This window comes from Archocentrus centrarchus, chromosome 3, assembly GCF_007364275.1.
Source record: "Archocentrus centrarchus isolate MPI-CPG fArcCen1 chromosome 3, fArcCen1, whole genome shotgun sequence".
In the NCBI taxonomy this organism is placed as follows: Eukaryota; Metazoa; Chordata; class Actinopteri; order Cichliformes; family Cichlidae; genus Archocentrus; species Archocentrus centrarchus.
In genome coordinates, this window is record NC_044348.1 from 22353274 (window position 1) to 22373224 (window position 19951).

At 39.3% G+C, this 19951-nt stretch overlaps 1 protein-coding gene across 1 annotated transcript in view; it reads right to left on the bottom strand.

Moving 5' to 3' along the window:
* The window catches only part of ush2a (Usher syndrome 2A (autosomal recessive, mild)), a 233943-nt gene that overhangs the window by 26842 nt on the left and 187150 nt on the right, over window positions 1–19951 (bottom strand). Inside the window, 7 exon segments of the mRNA XM_030720976.1 lie at window positions 5114–5250; window positions 6012–6229; window positions 7636–7798; window positions 7902–8060; window positions 11907–12064; window positions 15998–16181; window positions 17409–17516. Of these exon segments, the coding sequence (XP_030576836.1) occupies window positions 5114–5250; window positions 6012–6229; window positions 7636–7798; window positions 7902–8060; window positions 11907–12064; window positions 15998–16181; window positions 17409–17516 (1127 nt within the window).

Below are 19951 nucleotides of genomic sequence, written 5' to 3' on the forward strand. Positions count from 1 at the left end.
CAAATTGTCAATGCTGTTTTTGCAAAAACTACAATAAAATGACTTTATGTCTAGAAACAGGTGCAACTAATTTCTTTTCAATGGGATTAATAGAAAGGGAAATGGCTCTCCTAAATCAGCTCTGACCATAGCTATCCTACATCACACATTACTCCACATGGTAGACAGAAAGAAAACAGGAATTTCATTTTAGCTTAGGACCTGAGTTGATCTAAACAGATTTTACATATTCTATGAATATAGTCTTTAGAGCTGTTACTTTTTCTTCCCATAACTTATTATTCAACACACTTACAGACAAAAACACCACATGTTCTGATAATATATCCATCCTTGTCCATCTTCCAAATGTGCATGCCTAAATACACACATGCTGACTGCATATGACACACACACACACACACACACACACACACACACACACACACACACACACACACACACACACACACAGTGAAACCTCATATCAGCTTTAAGACACAGTTCGCCGGCTGGCCCTTGCTGTCCCATACTCTCTGACGGGTTCTTAATGGTAAACTAACAGATTGTAAACATGCTGCTAGCTCTCTCTCTCTGTTTCTCTACTCCCTATATTAATCACTTTCTTACTTTCTCTCCCTCCTCTCTTTATCTCTCTTTCCCGTAATCTCCTCTTTCCTCAGTTCTTTTCCTTCCTCCTTAACTCTCTTCACTTCATCCTTCTCCCGCTATCCCCATCCCTTCTTCCCTTTTCCCATCGCTTCTTCCCTTTTCCTCTCTCCCTCACTCTCTTTCTCTTTTCCTGGGGTATTTTTTAAACAATGTGTCCTTCATGTACGGTTGGTTACGGGGCGTACAGAAGGACATCATTAGCGCTGGTGGTTAAGCTGTAATTTACACCATTACCGAGGTAGGGGCCATTTTTATTGCCTAGTAAATTTCAGCTCTGAAATATTTAGACCATATGGCTCAATTTGTGTAATAACCTTAATTTCCAAGCACCCTTCAGCTCCCTTCAGCGCCGGCTGTTGTTGGCGGATGGCAGAGTGGTGCGTGTATACCTCTGTATGTGTGTACATGGTGTGGATTTGGAGCACAGACGCGCACAACTATACACACACAAACATGTACGCAGAAACACAGACATGGAAAAAATGTTAACGCATACGCAACGCATAACCTTTTACACAGTCTCTTCCACATGCTGTCACTGATTCATTCATTCACACACACAGAAACACACGCACGCACACATATGTATGCATGGCGGTAGCAGATTAATAGGGTGTCAGCTTCTGTTTGGGTGAGGGAGCGTCAGGCGTCGGCCAGATGGTTCTCAGGGATGATGACTGTCAGGGGTCCTGCTCTGATCAATGGGATGTATTAATACAGCACGCATGCACACACACACACACACACACAAACACACACACACACACACACTGTTGCATATACACACACAAACAAAAACGTTGTGTGCACACAGGCACACACAACCGTATTGAAACATATGTATGCACACAAAGTAACTCACACACACATTCATACACACATATGCCTGTGGTCTCTCTTCACCAGCGATCCCAAGGGCCACAGTGTAACATCTGGAATAGCCAAGGGAGGGAGGAAAGGACAGCAGAGTAAAGGAGGAAAAAGGGAGTTGGTAGGCAGGAAAATACAGGAGAAATAGAAAAAAAAAGATCAGATCCAAGGGAAAAGGAGGGGCAAAGGAAGTACAGGAAGTAGAAGAAAGAGTATAGTATAGAAGGGTTAAAGGGTGAAAACATAAAAGAAGGTAGTAAAACTGAAAAGAGACGAGGGCAGGGCGGAGAGATGAGCTGAGGAAATGAAGATACAAGGGTAACATGGATGAGGATGTTGAGACAGCTAAGGGAAAGAAGAAAATGAGGCACAGAAGAGAATGCATGGGAACAGACAGGAAAAAAGCAGAAGAGATGAAAACAGTGAAGGGTGTGATTAGAAGAAGATGAAGAAAAAAGAAAGAATGAATGAAATACAGAACAGAGGAGAGACTCATGGGGAGGCTTGAGGTACGTAGCTGGAGCACTCAGCAAAAACAGAGTTTTATCTGCTCAGTGAAGCACTGGTCCAGAGCTGGTGAGAGCGAAATGATGACTAGTGGCCAGAATCTCAAGTGATATAGACAAAAAACCCAAAACAGTAGAAATAACACGGGAACACAAAGAGGAAGTAACTTGAGAAAAAATACAGAGAACAAAATAAATTTAAAAAAAAAAAAAAAAAAAAAAACATGAAGCAAAAGAAGAGTAAGGGAACCACAGTGGAATAAAAACACCCTGACAGAGGAGTGTGAGTGACGAGCATGTCTGTCAGAAAGGTGTAAAGCATGGAGAGTGAATTTCTGTGTGTGTGAGACAGTGCGTGTGCCAGGCGGCGTGTAGGTGTCTAGCGAGGCAGGCCGCCTGCGCCTCGTACCCTCATTCCGTCCGATTGCCATGACGACCCCATTAATCAGCCAAGCTGGCACAGAGCAGGGTTCCCAGCCCAGCCTGAGATCAATACACACACAAATATACACATACCAAATGGACACACACACATATGCACACATATGCACAATTACCACAGCTACAAAAGAAATTTGAAGTGGATAAAGAGTGTGAAAGACCAGGACACTTTTTTCTTTTAGACTGAAAACATTAATTAACAGATTAAATATACATTTTTTAAGGGAGAAGTGCTAAATTAGTTTTTGATTGTTAACATGAAAACAAAACAAAAGTTCTTCATGTGCTTTATATTCATGTTTTTTATAACTCACATTGTACAATTAATTAGCAGGGCTGTTAAGTTATGGGCCATGTACAACCTAATTTAATCTCAGCCAATACTATAAAAATATTCACAGTAACCTAGCAACCAGCACTTCATTTAGTCTTAAGAAGTACATGTTGGGCGCCTGGGTGGCTCAGTGGTGGAGCAGGGGACCACATGCGTATGCCGCGTTGCGGTGTGGGCAGCGTGGGTTCGAGTCCCGGGCAGTTTGCCCGCGTGTCTTCCTCTGTATCTTTCCCCCATTTTCTGTTTCCCTCCACTGCCGATAAAAGCCACTATGGCAAAAAAAAAAAAAGCTACAGGTACATGCTGTAAATGTTCACAATTAAACCACCCATTCACATGAAAACAGGCTGGATGGCTGCAATTTCAACAGCATGTATCAGTGTTTCCACATTCAGTCTACTGTCATTACAAAGAACTGGTGTAAATCAAAGAAACACAGTTCAAACAGATCTTTGACCTAACTGTCTAACTTTGGTGTGTTACAGCAGGTAATTTGTTTTTATCAGTCAGAGGCTGGAAAGCCAGTGAATATCCAGACATCTGGGTTGGATAAAATGAACAGTTCAGACGATCATTCTCATAATGCGATCCATTCTGGTACATGACACAGTGAAAAGTTTGCAGAGTCATAAAGAGGCCTGGACTCTACCCTTTAATGAGCTGGTTCTGTCCTGCAGATCATATATTTGACACCCCTGACTTAGGCACTTTTTTTTTGGCTATTGCAGCCTTAATTAATGATGCTAACCTGAACAAAGCCAAAACCCAAATTTTGCAAAACCCTTCAGAGAAAGTATTTTCCTGAATCAGCTCAGGGCTTTCTAACTTTCACACTCCTTGTGTATTCCTAAACAAAGCAGTGCATGGGTAAAGGCAACTGCGTGACAAATGACCGCCACCAAAATAAGTCTATGCCATGTCAATGAGCCTCTTGCACACATACATTCTCACACAGGCACACACAAACACAGAGTGCTCCATATCAATGAGAAGGTGAAAGGTCTCCATTTACATCTTGTATTAATTATGAGTGACAAGCCAAAGGTCACAGAGGGAGAAGAGGCAACATGTATGGACAGAATATAGATCTATACTTCTACCTCGTCTCTCTTGCTCTCCTCCTTACCTTCCTATCTATCACTCTGTCTCATCTCCCACTTGTTCATTCACTTTTTTTTATTCCTTCCCCTTCTCTTTTTCATCTCAGTCATCCTAGCTCTTCTCATTCTTAACTTCTTTAACAGCTATACGGCTCTTTGCTCTGCCAATCTCGTTTTTTTCTCCTTCCCTCTGTTCTTTTTTTTTTTAACTAAATTTTATGTTCAAATCTCTTTAAGTTGTTTTATGTTTTTTCTGGTTTCTGTCAAAGATTATTTTGAGGTATTTCTATCTATATACTGGGAAGTGCATTAAGTCAGGAAGATGGAGAATGAGATGAAGTAAAGGTTTGGCCAGCTGGGAATCAAACCACAACTCACTGCCTATGTGTGGTAAGTAACCCAATTATTGACTACCTGGTTGCCCATGATACAGTTTTCTTTTTAAAATGATAGCTAATTGAAATTTTAATCATATGACAGCGTTTCAGGTATTACACACACAGACACACACACACACGCACAGGCACACAAACACACATACATATAGATGTGTGGTGGGTAGTGGTTGCCAGCAAATACTGGCAAATATCTCGTTGCAGCTTTGGGTGAACTCAGTCTCCTGACTGAGCTGCCAACTCATATTGAGACTAGATGACAGCTGTTAATAATATGTATGTGTAATATGTGTGTATATGTGTATGAAATTGTGTGCATGTGTGTGTGTGTTTGGGTTTCAGGAAACATGCTCATACTGTACTAGTAGTTCCTCATGTTAGCGCATCCGGCATGATACAGACTCGTGGGAAGGGTCTGGAGAATTGCAGGCCACGGGCAGTGTGTGTTTGTGTGTCTTCAGGCCCCTCACTGGCAAACAGATGGCACAAGCGCCACAGGTACGGTCTAAATTTCTTTACATTTATTGTGTGAACAACAACAGACCTACACACCCACCCGCACAAACAGACACACTTCTTGTTGTATAATTCTAGTTGTTTTTATTGCTGGGTAATTACATACACACCATCTTTTCATGTGTATCAGTGTGAGCTAAGTTTTTTGCATGTAGGAGCACTATTGTCACTATATAGTAAATCTGTATGGCTTTAATGATGTGTGCTGATCATGTGATTAGCAATGAGACTGTGTGCTCATGAAATTTGTGCTCCTATTATCCATGCAATGTGTGTGTGTGTGTGTGTGTGTGTGATTACCTCTACAGTTAGTGCAGTTACAATGGTTGAGTTGAGTGTTGGGTCTTGTTGGTCCTTCTTGTAAGCCAGTCTGTAAAGGGAAATGAGACCATTGGGCTGTCCTGGTTTGCTCCATTTCAGGTGGACTGAATATGCACCTGTCAAAATAGTATGGTGAGTCGTTACAAGGATTCAATACGAGATAATCTTATATGTACTAGAGGAATCTCCAGCATTCTTGGCCCTGACAAGTGACCACAGTGGCACAGGAAAACAGTCGTGTGCCACTTACAGCTACATGCTAACATGTCGTTAGCATGGAAGCTCTTCGCTGTGAGTGAGGATACAAACTTCACCAAAGTAAATGATGGGGGGGACAACCACAAAAATGCAACAACACACTTAAATCACCTTCACCCAGCTGAACATGGACATTTGCAGCTGTGTGTGTTGCATGCAGAATTCAAATGTTCAAAAAACATTTATAGTCAGCTGGTCATTTATGTCCTCTCAAAAAATGCAATTTTTGTGTTTATCCCTCCCACAGTTGTCAGTGATTCAGAGGGCGTGTGCCTTCACTGGATAAGGGTTACATATCCCAGGAATGGGTGGACCAAAAAACAAGTTCCCAGTTCCATCATTATATTATTATTATTAGGATTTTTTTTTTTCATTAATAATTCCCAAATTTTTCACAAATTTTAGAGCTGCTTTAAAAAAATTCTTGGTTCTCAGAAGGATATAAATCTGTTGCAGCTGCTTTGATTCGTAAGGTAAAATATATCAAGTTAAAGTCATTTTAATTTTTATTATTTGTACCACTTTCCAGTAGAAGAGCACTATGTTTATGAAATTGGAATTGGCGAAAGGAAATGGCAATCATGCATACCAGTTTTCATATGTGACTTGGTGAACTTACCTGAGGCCGTGACAGTGGGAGGGGCCATATCTTGTGGTTTTGCCTCTAAGGTTTGGGCCAAAGCCCACTGACTCAGAACTGAGCCTTTAGAGTTGTGTGCACGAACCCTGTACTGGAAGTAGCTGAAGGGGCGGAGGGCAGGACTTGCATCAAAAAATTCAAGGGGTCCACTGGACCAGATGAAAACCAGCAGCTCCTCCTCTGTTTCTACTGGACGCCTAAGAGAAAATAAACTCTTGGATTAGTTTTTCATCAGTTTAAAATTTCTTTTAAATACTTTCATATACTAAAAATATCTTAATACACCAGAATTTTGATTGTGATTTTTCTTCTTTTTTTAATGAAACACTAAATATCTCAAAACTATCAGTTTATATAGTTGACACTGGTTTTTTTTTTATATTTTAAAAGACTTTTCTAAACATAATGACACTTAATTTGTGTGGAATTCAAGTAAAAATGTAGCATCACGTCTTAAACCCTGTGTATAAGCCATGAGCTGATGCAAGCACCCTGATGTCTTTGGTAAGCTCATTTGTCTGATTACGTAGGGTTTCAGGTGTGTGCATGAGAGACAGAAAGAGAGAGATTTTCCTGTTTTATCCAAGTCCCTGTCTGCCTGAGTCTGATCATACCAGATGTGTCACTGTGTGTGTGTGTGTACTGCTATGCTAATGTGTGTTTCCTGAGGACTTAAAGGGCTTAGTCTGGTCTGACCCTGCATACAGATCACAAACTCTTTGGTCAACAAGCAGACCACGACCTTCAGCATGTATTAATGATGCACCTTCTCTCTCTCTCTCTCTCTCTCACACACACACACACACACACACACACGCGCACACACACACACACACGCACACGCACACACGCGCGCGCGCGCACACACACACACACACACACACACACACACACACACACACACACACACACACACAGTAAATATCCTTCTAAGCAGACATTTACTTAAAGATACATCAATAAAAGTTTTGTCTGTTTCTGCAAGTAAAGACAACTATGTATATTATTATGCGTGTGATACTTGTATGTGATGTATGTGCTTTTACTCCTGGCACAACAGTTTTGTGATAGACTGAATGGGCACTCTGAGCACATGAACACACTGTACATATGCGTACACACTGTAAGAATGTGAAAAAAGTTTTGCGTGTGGTTTCTACTTGTCCTTACTTTTTCGGCATAAATCCACCTGCAGGACTTTTGTTAAAATGTGATTATGTTTCATCCACCATTTATGGAAACGTACAAAGGGTTCAAAAGCTTTTGAGTGCCACTGTAACAATACCTTAAGACAGATGTGGATGGTCTGAAAATGCTCAAGTGTTTGGTAACACCTGAGTGTAAGTACTGAGGATATTGGCAAGCAGTCTATATATTGTATAACAATGTATAACAGTGATGTGTCTCAAAATGGCATTATACACTTCTTTAGCCTTAACCTATAAGAATCTCTCTTGGATAAAGCGCAGTCACATGAATAAAATCATGACAGAACTAACGTTGAATACAAACTTTCAAAAAGGGTTCCTTTCACTACTGGTATACTTAAGAAAACACAGACAGGCCATGTGTTTCAGTGTAGTATATTTGGGTTTTCTGTTACCTATATATATGGTAGGAAGTGATGAGTCCATTTGGCTTCTTGGGGGGTGACCAGTGGATCTCCAAGACACTGGCTCCAGTTGCCTTTACTGTGGGGGGCAGCAAACCTTCTGGGATGGCCTCTAAAGTCCGTACAAAGACACCTTCCCCTACTCCACACCCCCCTGCAAGAAGCAAAATATACACAAGTCATAAAGAAGTAAAAGGCCATCGAATTTATTTTTCAATCTACCTGACCTGCACTTCATGCACTTAAAAAATACATACCTTTCTGACAGGCCTGAATTCTTATGTAGTAAGTGGTGAAAGGCTCTAGACCGATCACAGTGAGGTGCAGGTCTTGTCCAGCATGCTGTTTTATAGCACTGTCACTCCCTGGATTTAACAGGATGTTGTAGTTCACAGGCTGGTTGTTATTTAGTTGACCTGTGCAAAGAGATACAATTAGATAACCTTTAAATGGTTATGCCATTCTCTGGATTATATTTATTAAAAAAAATAAAAAGACTTAGCGTTACTATAGCAGTCACACTGAATTAAATGGACTGTAGCACTATATTACTAAAAGGTATTTTTGCACTACTTCTGCTTATATTTATGTAAAGAAGCACAGTAAATGCAACCTATGCAGCAATCAAACACTTAATGTGAGCCTTTCTTCACACATGAATGCACAAATTTTTAGTTTTTGAATATTATGGCACAAAAGAAGGCTCACTCTGGGCAGCTCACTCTATAACAGACATTTAGATTACACAAACATTATATAGGAGTAAGTAATGAATAATAGGTATGGATTTATGAATAACTGAATATGAATAACGAGCTTATTATATAATATTATACTACAGTATATTTCTAAATAACTTGGCAGCTCATTCTCTTTGTCTTGACAATATTTTCTTTAAAGATATAACACATTTTGGGGTCAAGGAAGGCAGATGTGAAATGTGAAAGAGAGGTCAGAGGTCAAATGTGACATGATATTTCGATGCAAACTTTAATGTGATATTTACAATCCCCATATACCAGTATAATTTCATAAATGTTGTCAACACAAACAAGGGCAGTAGAATTTTAAGCATAGTTTTAAAGAAAAAAGACATTTTATGAAAGTTTGACCTTATTTGACCTTGAAGAAAAGGTCAGAGGTCCATAACTTAGAATCCCCATACTGTACATCATTCTCTATATGCCTATCTGTTGTCAATACAAACAATGGCAGTGTGAAAAATAGTGTTAAATAACTCTATACAGCATTATTATCACTTTGACCTTCAAATCAATTTAATGACCCTGAAGGATAGGTCAGAGGTCAAATGTGACATGATATTTTAAATCTTTATATGGTACTTTCTATATGTTGGCAATACACAGCACACTTGTAAGAATCTTGCTAGTATTATTTCTGGAACTTGTTCCTCTATTTTATTACTTATATTTGTTGATGCAGCAATAAAAAGCATCATCACAGCTTCTTTTGAAACAGTGTCGAAAATGCAAGCTAAAGCTTTTGAAATAGTCATCCCAGTCCTCAGACAAATATCACTGAAAAAGTAAAAGCAGACCTAAAAACATGCTGTTCGTGCAAGACAAAGAATGCAAATGCAAAGAATACTGGGTGAAAAAGATTCTTAACTGGCTACAAAACATTTTGCAAGCTGTGTTGTCTGTAAAAGGGATGATGTACTAGTAATTGGAACTTTTAAGTTTAATTCCTATTTCATACTGTAAAATCACAAACCAACAAGCACAATCCCAAACCTCACTATTTTTTTTTTTTTTTTTTTTAGATAAAGAGTCTTAATATGTGTTATCTACGTTGCCTAAAAACAAACAACAACACATGTTGTTAAGTAATGGAATATTATATAAGTATTGGTATGTGTAAACAGCTTATTCTGCTTTTGACTCTAGTTTTTAGCTTTTCTTTCCATTCTCGGCAATCTCAATGCAGAGCGATATCGAGATGAGTTTCTGTAACCAGTGGCAATACCATATCTTCACAGTCCGGGACCGAACTCTGTCCTCCAAGATGTCAACGCTTGGTTTATCAGAGACTACCTCCAGAATTTGGGAGTGGAGAGGATGGAATGGCTTGCCTGCAGTCCTGACCTCAAACCCAGTGAACACTTGTGGGATTAGCTTGGGCGTACTGTTCGTGCCAGAGTGGCCAACATGACCACACTGGCTGACTTGTGACAAATGCTGGCTGAAGAATGGGATGCCATCCCACAGCAATATATGACCAAGCTGGTGACCAGCATGAGGAGGTGGTACCAAGGTGTTGTGGCTGTGTATGGTTCTCCACATGCTACTGAGGCCCCTGTTTGTTAAATGAATACATTGTTAAATTGAAAATATGTCAGACTTTAATCATCCAATTCAATAAACACCACCAAACAAGAGTCAGTAGCAGAATAAGAAGATTTAGCAAGTTTTTCATGGGTGCAACCCACATACATAACTCTGCTGCTCAACCCACACATGCAATTTGCTTTCCAGTGGTATAAAATGTATTGCCAAGAAGCATTATTATAACAAAGAAATAATTGAACAAACACAAATTTCCTTACTTTTTTGTGCCAAGTTTAAATAGAGAGCTTTTTTTTTTTTGCATTTCATCTTATATTGAAAATACCCTTTGGCTTTGCAATTCTGGCTACTTAGAACCAGACAAAAACACACAAATGTATACATACAGATAACACACACACATACACACATGCCCCTAGACTTTGTTAATATTCTCACAGGAGGTTTTTCCATAATTCAGGCCAACTGTATTGTGATGGGTTATTCAACATTCATGAACTCTGGATATCTCGAGAACGAACTGATTACCAGACAAATGAAAGACTTCAATTATTCACCCCCGAACTCACATATGCACACACAAACCTATGCACACACACCTCTGACTTCAGCACATTGAGGTTTTTAAATGGACACACTTTGACTGAGTTAAGACACCTTCACGTAACACACACACACACACACACACACTCACACACACACACACACACACACACACACACACACACACACACACACACACACACACACACACACACCTTTGGAGAGGTTTATGTGTGAGCGCGCACAGAAGTGATAATGCCATACAGGTTTATTTGTCACCGTGATATTTAATTTCTGTTATTCACAACCAATCAGCTGCATAGCTATCTTGTATTTAACACACACGATGTCCACAATTACAAATGCATGCATGTTCTCTTACATACAGCAAAATCCTTGCATTCAATACATTTTTTCATACACACACATGCACGCACGTACAAGCACAAACACCACAATGGAGGAATTGATCCTCGAGTAAATGCCTTTTTAATAGCCATACGTCAGTGCTTTGGCAGTCAGTGTATGCATTTGAAGACATGAACACAGGTGCATGTACACACACACATACACACACACTGTCAAGAGTCAGGTATGCACACACACATATGCGCACACAAGACAAAAACACTCCAGACTCCGGGCTCAGGGAGTTAACCAAGCGTGAGAACCCAGCCGATATTTCCTCACCTTTAAAATCAACCCATAATGACGATAGAATGGGCCTGCCTATGGAAATATCTCACAATGGTGTGCACACACACACGCACACACACAATGAAATCGTATAAAGATGCATAAATAAACACAGACACAAATATACAAAAACAAAAGACACACAAATCCACACACGCGACTAAGTGAAGTGTCTTTGCTAGTTGGCCCTTTAAGGGGTTTCTGAGATAGGAAATCAGCCTAATGAGAGAGTAATAGTCAATGATAGATGGGTTAGGGCAGACAATCACTGCCCCATAAGCATGAAACTCAGTCCTATGTGTATGCTCATGTATGCCTGTGAATGTGTCCAGGTCTTGAGAGGCCAGAAGGTGACTACTCCGAGCTTTTGTTTTAGTCTGATCCCCCTTTTTTCTGATTTTATTAAACATTACTTTTAGTGTTTCCTATACAGAAATATAGCACATAAATTAACAGCACTAAAGAGTTACCAGTATTAATGATCCCAGCTTTGTTTCCGTGTTGAACTGTTGACATTTAAATATACACGAGACTGACTGAGAACGTTTAGTTATACATATGCACAGGTAATATAAACAAGTTATAGAACTCAAAATAAATGCCTAATCTGTGAGATCATTCTGACTTAAAATAACTTAATACACTTCATGGAAAATGACTCAGGGCCATCCAGCCTTTCATCCATCCATGCGTCCTTTCATTCAGATTGCTACTCACCAGGAGGGGACCAGGCAAGAGAGATGGAGTAGGAGCCTAGCACTATCACATCGTGGGGAGGTGGGATCCCAGAGGGGCATGAGACGGGTGTTTGTATAACATATTTGTCACTCACACCAGTCCCACCTCCTGTACTAGCCTCCAGCTCATACAAGTACCTAAATAGATAGTGGGGCAAAGAGAGGTGTGGAGAAAGCAGCAAAAACATGACAGAGAGACTGTGTTAAAGGAGAAGTTCAACACAAAACACATACATATATCTTTACAAAGTAAACAATATATCTTAACATTTCTTAGCATTGGTCAATACAACCTGAAAATATGTTTACTTCAATTACAGGCTCCATGTATTTCCATACAGTATAATATACAGTATTTCCATGTATTTCCCTACAGTATAAGTATTGAAGTGTATTTCTATACTAAGCCACATCCACTTTGCAACATTTCTATTTCTACTTTTCTTCCATCTGTGGCGGTGATCTGTTGTCCTTCATAAGCATCCAGTCAAATCAAGACTTACTCACATGCTATAAAACATACATGATTGTGCATTTGCATATACTCAGCAATGCTGTGCATGTTGTGCAACAGAAGAAAATTACAGCCACAATAAACTTCCCTGCATTTGTATAATGAAAATCAGCCCAGCTGTGCAAATGCAATGCTCTCACTGAAGTACAACAAAATCCTTGTTAGTAGTAAATTAGTATGAAGCCACAATTGAGAGTGGAAAGTTCTGTGGATGATCTCCAACAGTACAAATCTGTGAACATTAAAGCAGATGGAACCTGTTCATTTCATTAATGACCAACGCAATCTACCAAGAGCAGCACAAATTAACGAAGGGTCACGACCAAACACAACTCATGAACTGAGCATGCAACTGATCTACTAACAACACAGGAGCAATTTGTTACTTGTAATGTGACAAACATAAGTGTAGGCTTTACTCTCAGGAAACAGCATTCCAGTGCAGTCTAAGTAGAGGCACCAGAAGAATTTCTATGAAGAAGGACTGGAAATATTACTAGAGGAATCTAACAATTTCAGTAAAACACTGTAATGTCCAACCTGCTTGCAAAGAGTACACGTGTAATACATGATGATAAAAAGGAAGAAGTCACATTTATAGGCCACCATAACACTGAACTCTGGCCTACATTTATTATACCTCTATGGTTCAAAGGCTATTACTTTTTTTTTTAAACCAACATCTGCAATCTGGAGGAAACATTGTATGCTGCCTGTGGTCCTGTAAATGTGAAAATCAAACCAAAAATGAAATGCCATTAGCCTTGCAAGCAGTTCTGGTGGAGAAAAAAATGCTTTACTCTCAAAAGACAACAAACCAAAAACAAACAAACAACAACAACAACCAGAAAACCCTTTTAACATGAGTAGGGCAAAGTCACTCTCTTTTATCATGCACTCTCTGTACTCAGCAGTGCCTCCTTCTAGCAGGAACTACTGCACCCATATGGAGCACAAGATGAGTTAAACATTCAGTGTAAGAAACTGTGCAAAAAGCAGAATGAACACTGCAAACCAAGTACTGAAAATCATTGTGAATAACAGTTTATTTTAGTACTCTTCACCTCAATGTTTACAGGCAGAAATTAGAACTTCTACTAATGTATATGCATTACATTTAATATGTAATTTTTCACTGTGGGTCTTTAATGAATTCAGACAATAGTTTTTAAAACTTCATAAGAGGGTCTGTGCCCCGTGTATTCAAGCCAACACAGCACAAGCAAGACAAATGTGCAAATAATCTTATTTTTTGCACTTTTGTTCAAAATATTTTCATGTGGTTAAAGTAACTCTGTGGGTAATAGCTTCTTTCAGGAGCTCCCTTGTTTACAAGGGATGAATGCACAGTGAATTGGGACAGATTTATTTATTTATTTATTACACTGGATGCCCTTCTTGATGCAACCCTCTTGATATTTGTGTCTCCTCCCAGTCTAGAACCGGGGATCTTTTAGGTGAATGTGTGAACCACTACATTATGGAGCCACTCCAGAACTGGACGACAATAATTTTGATAATATATAAATACAAACATAAGGCTTGAAAGTTGTGATTAAATAGCAAAGTCACAATGCTTAAACCAAAAAACAAAAACAAGCAGCTCCATAAAGAAAAAAACTAGCACAATTTAGTTTTCAACATTTTAAAGATTGCTTGAGTGTGTATATATACAGTAACTACCCTTGTGGTGAATTTCTTCATCACTGTCACACACTTTTTCCTCTCGATTTCATTTGTCTTGCTGCCTCTCGCGACCCGCTCTCTGCTTCTTTTGCCGATGACATCATAAGATAGATTTCCCTTTTAAGAGCGTGAGGCTGGTTGGTGCTAAAGCCTACATTAGCTGTGTAAGTGGGCCACCATTTAACATTAAAAGCCTTTAATTTGCTATAAACTCCAGCACACATGCGTTAATAGGCAGCGGGTGTTGGGTTATTGTTCCTGTACAGAGCGTTTTAAACAGGAGCCCATTAGCACCTCTGCACTGGGTTAGAACGCACTCAGGAAAAGGTATTAAAACTACTCATATGTTACTCTCACACACACACACTCACACACACACACACACACACACACACACACACACACACACACACACACACACACACACACACACACACACACAAAACATAAATAAATGTGGCTCACTGAGACTCACCAACTATGTCAAGGAGAGATAGAAAGACAGAGGGACAGAAATCATGAGAGGAAGAGAGTGAAGAAGAGACAGAGTGATGGAGAGGGAGAATTTTATGATGGCATAAGGTTTCAGTGGGAGAATGAAGTTAAACACTTCATCACTGAAAGATATTTACTTAAATGTAAACACCGCCTTGGGATATCAAAAGTAAAATTGTGTGTGTGTGCAGAAGGTAATCGGTGAGTGAGGCATTTGCATCTGTTTGGCTGTGAATCTGGCTCTGTGTGTGTGTGTGTGTGTGTGTGTGTGTGTGTGTGTGTGTGTGTGTGTGTGTGTGTGTGTGTGTGCGAGTCTGTCCTGCGGGGCCAGCCAGAGGGAATAGGTTAATTCTCTCGTCATCTTAGACACTTCCTGGGCTGCTGAAGCAAAGTGACAGCTAATCAACATTGTCATAAATAATCAATGGCCACTTTGAGCAGTCTCATGCACAGACACACGCACACACACAAAGGCATGTGAGCGTGCACAGTCGCACACGCACACACAAGTCTGTCTGGATAATGGGGCCGGTGCTCCCTGTGTAATTCTTGGCGCAGGGCTAAATTGGGAAAAGAAGGGGAAGAGGAAGGGAATGAGGTAAGAAGGAAAGGATAGGAGGGGAGTGAGAGGGAGAGGGAGAGGAAAAAGAAGGGAATAGGAAGCGAGACAAGTGATGAGAAGCGAAGGGTCGGAGCAGGAATGCCTTCTGGCAGACTATCTGGAATTAAGGAAAATTAAACGTCACACACACACACACACACACACACTCCTATCTTCTTCCTTCCTTCTTTCTCTTTCACTCACACATAGAGGAGATTGGAGTACTGCAGGGTGTTATCCCAGGAATTCTATTTGGGGTAAGGAGAAATTGTCTTGGGAGAGAGAAGCTTGAGGAGAAACAGGAGAGGCAAAATAGGAGGGAGTGGAAGGCATCATTCCCATATTTAAAATGGAAAATCCACTCTGGAAAAAAGACACGGATTAATAAAGGTTAAATGAAAATAAACAGATAAATAAAATCAACGCTTCACTGCTGTCTGCAAGCAAAAGCCAGATCTGATTCGTGATTTTAATTTGTGTGCGTGGCAATGTTTGCATCAGTCATTGGCATGTCAAATATTTGCTCATTAAATGACACAAACAGACATATGCAGAGTGCAGTCCTGAGAGAGACATGGATGGGGTGATAGGAATGCTTTTAAACTAGGGTGACCCAAGTATAAAGACTCAAACAAATACACATACACTGCAAAAAAAAAAAAAAGGCATTAATTATGAAGCTACATGTCAAGTGTTTTTGTGTGTATGACTTCAACATGGGCGCACATGTCTGTATTGCTGCACGTGTAAATGTGTGTGAGTTCATGCTCTTTACCTGCGGTTTGGCAAGAGTCCAGTGTCGGTAAAATTCTGGTCAAGGTGGTCGCCGGTAAAAATAGTTTGACCGTCTCTGTTCAGCCTGTACTGGGAAATGTGTCCATTAGGTTGGGATGGCTCATCCCAGTACAGCTCCACCGCAGTTGTGTTTATTACTAGGTGTCTGGGCCTTAACCAAACACCTTGAGTATAAAAAGAACGAAAGAAGAAAAACAAATGAGAGCTTACTTTATTAATCAATTTGCATCTATAATTAGTCAGCAGTCCTACTTCTGCTCAATTCAAACTAAATGGGTCCTGTCACCCAGAAGAGAAAAGTAAATTGCATCACTTTGTGTAGAAAAAAACCCTGACTTTTTTGGTGAGGAAAACATGAACTAAAGGCTTATTTTTCATGAACTAAGGACACAAGGGATCACTGCTTGGTTCACTAGTAAAATACTGAAATGTTGTGAAATTATAGTTTATCAGTGATGGAGAAAAAGAAAACCAAACCACAAGAGGAAATTTTAAATATAGTTTCATGACTTAAAATTGTAAGGAACATTAATGGTTCAAAATTTTGTTATTTAGAAGACAGTTTAAGTGCAATAGATTCAATGCATAACTATAAATATGTTATAGATACATTCATTCAACTACAAAGATTGATATATTTAAGATGACATAAAATTATGTAAAAATGAGACAAGGATAAGTGCAATGAAATGTGAGCTCAAAAAAGCAGAAATAGTAGGTCTAAATAAAAATAATAAAGAAACTGGACAAAGACAAAAAGATACAGCATCTAAAAGGTGCACAAAAGACAAAAAAGCTATTTAAATATATTTAGATAGAAAAGAAGCAGGAGGAAATCTACGAAGAGAGACACGTGCAATGGACTTCAAGGGAAAGAAGACAAATGAGATGTGCATGAAAACAGGATAAATCAATTTGAAGTTTTTAATTAAAAAAAAAGCAAACATTTCAGTCAAGCAAAAATATAAAGTGCCCCCACTTGTTACAATGAAGAAGGAAAAAAGGAACGAAAAAAGGTTAAGGGTCACAAAATCCAGTACAGTGAGGCAGCACAGGGGACAAGGCGGGGGGGGGGGGGGGGGGGGGGGGTCAAAAAGGAGAGCACAGATGTAAAGAAGAAATGAGACAGAGACAAGGTAAACTGTAAGATCAAAAATACTGTCAGAGGTAATTAATTTCAGTATTTATTTAAATGATAACAAGCTGTGAAATTGTTCTGAGTCAAACAGTTTTTAAAAAATTGCATTAAAGAAAATCCAACCATCTTGTTGTAAATTAGATGTGCATTCTAGTACAGATAAATGTGTGGCAAGTATCGATACTATATTTGTAAATGAATTCAAAATCCTGCAGGATTTGTGTGTGTGTGCGCGCGTGTGCGTGCTGCATACCAGCAGGCTTGGCTTGCAGGGTGCGTCCTGTTGATGGTAAGCTGGCTCCACATCCCACAGATGTACAGGCCACAAGCACAAAACTGTAGTCTGTGTATGGCTGCAAACCTGTAACACACGGATATGTGTGATTATGTGCTAAAACCAATACACTGATAAACCCATTCCCACATTCTTCTTTAAAATTTTTCTTACAATAAAGTGCACACATGAGCTTTTCAAAAAAAGATGAGACACACAAAGGAATATAAAGTGTAGTGGGATAAAGTGGACAAAAAGGGAAACAATAAACTGAAAAACAAGGAGAAAAGAACAGGGAGAGAAAAAAAGGAATGCTTGCTCGGATGATATCACTCATTTTCTTCTTGACTGTTTTTTCTCGCTCCCTCCCTCTGTTCTTTCCACACTCTCTCAATGGATGGATCCATATCTGTCGGTGTTAAATTATGCATGCCATAACTCAATAATGAAACAACTTAAAGATGGGCAGCTGCGGAACTGACATGGGATAGGACCAGTCCAACGCTGTAATGTCATCAGCTTTTGATCTATGATAATTATGATACCTCTGTATGCGTTTAGGCTACAGTGTCCAGACATGATTTATTTATAGGCACCTGCTATGCAGTCTAAAAGAAATCACATCGCGACTGAGCGGTCCTTTAGTTGGAACCACAGGAAATCAGCTTTTATAATATGATTTAAATAGTAGAAGTAAAGCTAAAAATCCTCTATGTACCTAAACAAAGTTATTGTTTCTACTCATTGGAAACCTGTTTTTCCTTCAGTTATATTTCTCCTGCCTGATTGTTGATGTAAGGTGGATGTGTGAGGATGAATGCAAATCCTAAGTGTTGACATTGGGGGTTGACTGGATGTTTTATGGCCATTCAGTTAGCTGACAACATACAACAGCCTGCAAATCAAATTCAAAGGAAAATGAAAGAACTAAAATGACTTTATTTCAAAAGGATGACTGCATAATGTAGTGTTCTGAATTCTTTATTTACGCACTACTTTAGGTGAAGAAATATTTTACAATATGATTTCTTATATTATGTTTTGATATTAATAAAAATAAAAAATGAATTTCACCTATGCCTTTTCTTTCATACTTAAAAATCCCTTTTATTATTTAAAATTACATTTTGACTCAGAAATAACTGAGTCATAACTCTGCTTACCGAGGTGTGACTTTTTTCATGGAAAGATCAAATTTCTAGTAGTTGATGGTTCAATATATGTATGATAAATATGACGAACTCTCTATAAATTAATGTTGTAAATATTACAATTATCCTTACATAAGTATCACATCTGGAATTTAGCAAAAAAAAAACCCAAAAAAACAAAAACAAAAGAAACACATTAACTAAACATCATTTTGATGTAATTTTGTTAATACTGAAAATGATCTATAGCTGTCTCCGACTGTGTATATTTGGAGGGTGAGAGACAGAAAGAGAAACCCTACTGTGTGTCCCAGCTGCTGTATGCATTACAATACAATACCCACCCAGTGTTGACTACATACAGCAGAGAAAATGTGCACTCACACACACACACACACGCACGCACGCACGCACACACACACGCGCGCCTTCACCACGTCTTCCTCACATCTCTTTCTACTACTTAGCCTGCTTAGCATGCCTCGCAGCCTGCCACGCTTAACCCAACCTCTGATCAATGTGTCTGTGTGCCAATGTTCTCGCAATGTTGCCCTGTGTTTGGGTTAAATAAAGGAAATCTACCAGCCATACGAAAGAACCGGGGTTGTAGCGCAAGGTTCTGTTACACCATTTAACTGTGCAACTAAGCGTGGGTATCTGCATGTGTGCACTCTACCATAGTAAATGATATCTACGATGCCAATGATGTCATTTTTTGCAACACTGAATAAAACGGTAACCTTTTGCTACATTTTCTCACACACAGACAGATGTGGTATCCAACAGTAAAAAATTACAGCGTTCCACAAGGAGAGAACTTCATATTGTAAATAGGGCATGATGGTGGCTTCAGAGGTAAAGAAACTTCTGTGTACATGAACAGATTAATCAAAATTATGAAATGTTGTCTATTAATTACGGCCTATAATCGTGCCAGGAAGGAGTGTGGACTGATCAGAGAACATGCTTGTGAAAACTAATTTATCAATTCCACACTGAAACAAAAAGAATTACAAAGTCAGGCATCACTTGATTCTCTTGTTGCTCTTGCCATTTTCTATATAAACCAAAACAAGTACAGGTATACGTGTCATTCAGTAGATTTGCATGTGCAAATGCATTCAAGCCTAAAGAAGAACTCCTTTGATATTTCTTAGTACGTTTCAAATTAGCTATAACTCTAGGCCTGAAGAGGGCAGTGTTGGTCTGCTGGAGAAATGATACCATGTCTACTATGGTCTGCGTGCGGACAGAAAGACAGTGCGTGTTTGTGTGTGCGCATACCTGTATGCGTGTGTGTATCCGTGCATGCACTTGAGTGCTTGATTATGGAAAGACAGAGGAAGCTTCAATCATTATAACAGTGATCAC